The sequence below is a fragment of the Dryas octopetala genome, chromosome 2 (assembly GCF_963921425.1).
Source record: "Dryas octopetala chromosome 2, drDryOcto1.1, whole genome shotgun sequence".
NCBI lineage: Eukaryota > Viridiplantae > Streptophyta > Magnoliopsida > Rosales > Rosaceae > Dryas > Dryas octopetala.
This window is the reverse complement of record NC_141367.1, coordinates 17,408,334-17,411,872: the sequence shown is the minus strand read 5'-3', so window position 1 is coordinate 17,411,872 and position 3,539 is coordinate 17,408,334. Positions and strand designations below refer to the sequence as shown.

Below are 3,539 nucleotides of genomic sequence, written 5' to 3'. Positions count from 1 at the left end.
GACAAATGCACATCTCTCTCATCTACAATAAAGAATTCCAGTATATGCATAGGTGATGCCCCAAATAATGAGCTTTTCCATGCAATTGCTTTTGAAAAAATAATCTCCATGTACTGTGCCATAGTCCTCTTTTTTTTCAAAATTTTAGTGTTCATAAAAATAGAAGGAATTCATCATCGTCATCTGTGATGAAGAGCAAGGTAACAGTGTAGACCAGAGGTAATGAGGACAATGAAAATCAATTGTAATAGCTACAGAGAATGTTGTAACTATTAAATATGCAGCAGCAATGGATACACGGTACTTATATAGTTATATGATATGGACTAGATACTCTTCGACCAAAAAAAAAAAAAAGACTAGATACTCTACCAACCTCAAAGAAAGAAAAAAAGTTATAATACTGCTGAAACAATAGTAAAAAAAAATATCTTGACAATTAAAAATCTTTCTGTTCTAGTTAAAAACTATACATTGACAATTTATCTAATCACAGAAGTATTTTCCATTCATGAATATAAACCAATCCTTCCTGAGTTTTCAAACAATTATAGTCCTTTCCTGTATAAGAAATAAGCTACCCCAACATCCAAGGTCTTGCACTCCCTCTCATATGCCCAACACCTATACGCTATGTTCCCTTTAACAATCTTAGGAGCATCATACACATTTTGCAAGCCATAATATGTATCAAGTAGTAATATGGATACGACGGTGAAGTATTAATAAAGAAAATGAGGGGTACTTTCAGAACTCAGAAGTATTAGAATCTCATATAGACATTTAGAATTATCAAGGTACCAAGGAGTACCTAGAAGTATCAGTATCTCACATAAATATGGGTCCATTTCGGAAGAATCCGTGCTACATTCTATTGTATCATAGTATCATATAGGTTCATCGTTAAGAAAAATTACCATTTGAGTTTTAACCTTTAATTCACCAGCAGGCTAACATTACATATAAGATTTTCATTGAAAATGCAGCCAATCAATTTCAATAAAAACCACATTTCCAAAGCACAAAGAATACATTGTCTTGGTTCATAGTGTTCCCATAGAGCATTCTTCTTTCAGTTCATCAGCCAACAAAACATGAAACTCAATTGAATAAAACCGAAAACAAATCGAAAACAGAAAACCCACGAAAGATATAGATATGCCAAAATCTTAATATATAGATTAATATAAACCCAGTTGGAAGAAAAGCAAATATAAGTCTAATTAAGGTCCAGAACTTGTAAATTATGAACTCAAATTGAAATGTAGCTGCTAAGCTAATGAAGATAAGCCGGGATCTTGATACGAATGAATAGCATACTCATAACGTAGGAAATGACGACGGAGGTGATCCCAGCAGTGGCGTACGAGACCTTCACACTCTTCGCTCGATTGCGATCTAGGGCCAAGTCCATGAGCACAATCCCAATCCCACCCAGCACGAACATGAACCCGGACGAGAGCCCTTCGATTATGTACTGCCCGTTGACCCGGCCCTGGAGGAACACGACGGGGCGGACCGACCCGGTAAGGCGGTCCTGGGTCGACCCGATGCCCGGGGGCTCGACGATGACGTCGTAGACGATGCCCGAGACGACCATGAAGTAGGTGAGGAGGACGAGGGCGTAGACGGTCATCGGGGAGGGGAGGGTTAGGGTTGGGAGCTTCAGGCGGAGGCGGGGCGGGCGGAGGAAGCTGTACGGAAGGATCCGGATGATGGGGACGATCGGGTCGATGGAGTTGGTGAACGGGTCGGAGGAGGTGGTGGTGGTTGCGGTGGTTGGGGGCTGGGTCTCGGATTTCGGGCGCATCTTGGCTGAATTGGATCCGATTCGGGTTTGGGGTTTTAGGAGTTGGTTGTGTACTAGTGTGTAGAGACGAGACTCGAGAGTGACAGGGAGGATGATCGGCTATGTGAGGGTGAGTTGGGGAGTCAAATGGGTTTTAACTTTTGATGGAGGGGTAGTTTTGGTCTTTGAAAATTTTGTAAACTAGCACAGTTCTTGTTGTTTCTTCACTTCCTTGTTACATAAAATATTTTTTTGAAAAATTATTGGGTATAACGTTATGTTATGTAACTAATCAAATGTATAAGGGTATTATTGAACGGTATATTTATATTTATAAAATATAGTATTAATAACATTCACTTATATTATGATATATAAATTAGTTATAATATATGGCAGTGTATCAGTTATACAAATTATTTCTCAATAGTTCAACTTTTACATAAATTGATAAAAAGGTCCATTGACTTTAGGTACCAAATTATAATATTTTTTTATTTCAACTACTAAAACATTTATGTCATTTCAGTTTAGGTACTAAATTTCAGTTTAGGTACCAACTTTAAAAAACATGGTTATATCGAACTGTGACTGTCTAACAGTCATAACTTTTTTATTGATTTATTGTTTTTTCAATATTTGTAAGGCTTAAACTTTAATATTTAGTCATTGGGTTATAAGACTTTATCCCTCAAACCTAAATCAAAAGTATGAAACTCTTAAAAATTTTGATTTTTTATAAATTTTAAATAGTCATATCACAACTGTGACTGTTCGACAATTACAACTGTAATTGTTCGACAGTCACAACTATATAACAAACTGATTTGTGACCTAATCCAAAATGTTTTACTCTAGGTTAGTACCTAAATTAAAAAAAATTAGTGTTTTGCTGCTTTATTAAAAAACTATTGATATTTGGTATTTAATCCTAATTTTCTATTGATAAAAATGGTTATTTTAAATCTTATCTTGATAAAATAATTCACCTACTAATGAATTACAAAATTAGTGTCACAAAAAAAACCTACTTTTTTTAAGATGTGAAACTGACCGAAACTTTAAAATTCTCTCTCTGTGTTTTTTTTTAGTACTAAATTAATTAAAAATGTTGAACTATATTGTAACTGTTAAACAATAACTAACAAAACTACTTTAAATATGATTCCAAAACTATAAGAAACACGATAAAGCGAACAAAACTTTATAATTGTTCACATATTTCCATTTAGGTTTTATTTTTTTCCAAGAATTTTAATTAAATGACCTATTTTCATCCCTCTTAAGCTTTTTTACCCTACCTCTCAAATATTTATTTTTCTAACTCTTTTTCATGTGAAATATCCATAACACCCTTAATATGCACCTCTTTTTCTCAAATTTTTTTTACTGTAGTTTTTTTTTTTTTTTTCTCTCTCTCTCTCTCTCCCTCCCTCTACCATCACAGAAAACATTAACACCCAAACCACATTGCCACCCCCACGCCTCCCAAGCCTCGCTTGCGCCCAACTTCTCTAGCGCCCGCGCCCAGCCTCCCTCTCCCTTAGCCTCTAGGCTACCCCAGCCAAGCTCTGTCCATTTCCTTTAATTTTTTTTCTTTTAATTTTTTTTCTTTTTTCTTCTATTAAAAATTATGAAAGGGATATAAGTATGTAACCTTTTTTGATTGATTGGGTAATCCAAATCTAGTTTCTTCTAATAAAAATTATGAATCTGGTTTCTTTTGTTCACCCAGATCTAATTTCTTTTG

At 35.0% G+C, this 3,539-nt stretch overlaps 1 protein-coding gene across 1 annotated transcript; it reads right to left on the bottom strand.

Annotated features, from left to right (window-relative positions):
- Positions 1–994: 994 nt before the first annotated feature.
- LOC147293587 (Oligosaccharyltransferase complex/magnesium transporter family protein) lies at positions 995–1,904 on the bottom strand. The gene has a single exon (XM_086232160.1). It carries the CDS (start codon positions 1,808–1,810, stop codon positions 1,277–1,279), a length of 534 nt encoding a protein of 177 aa, XP_086088286.1. The 5' UTR covers positions 1,811–1,904; the 3' UTR covers positions 995–1,276.
- Positions 1,905–3,539: the final 1,635 nt, after the last annotated feature.

What these genes read in the sequence shown, in the direction of transcription:
- LOC147293587 (XM_086232160.1), bottom strand. Translation starts at nt 1,810, where the DNA reads ATGCGCCCGAAATCCGAGACCCAGCCCCCAACCACCGCAACCACCACC.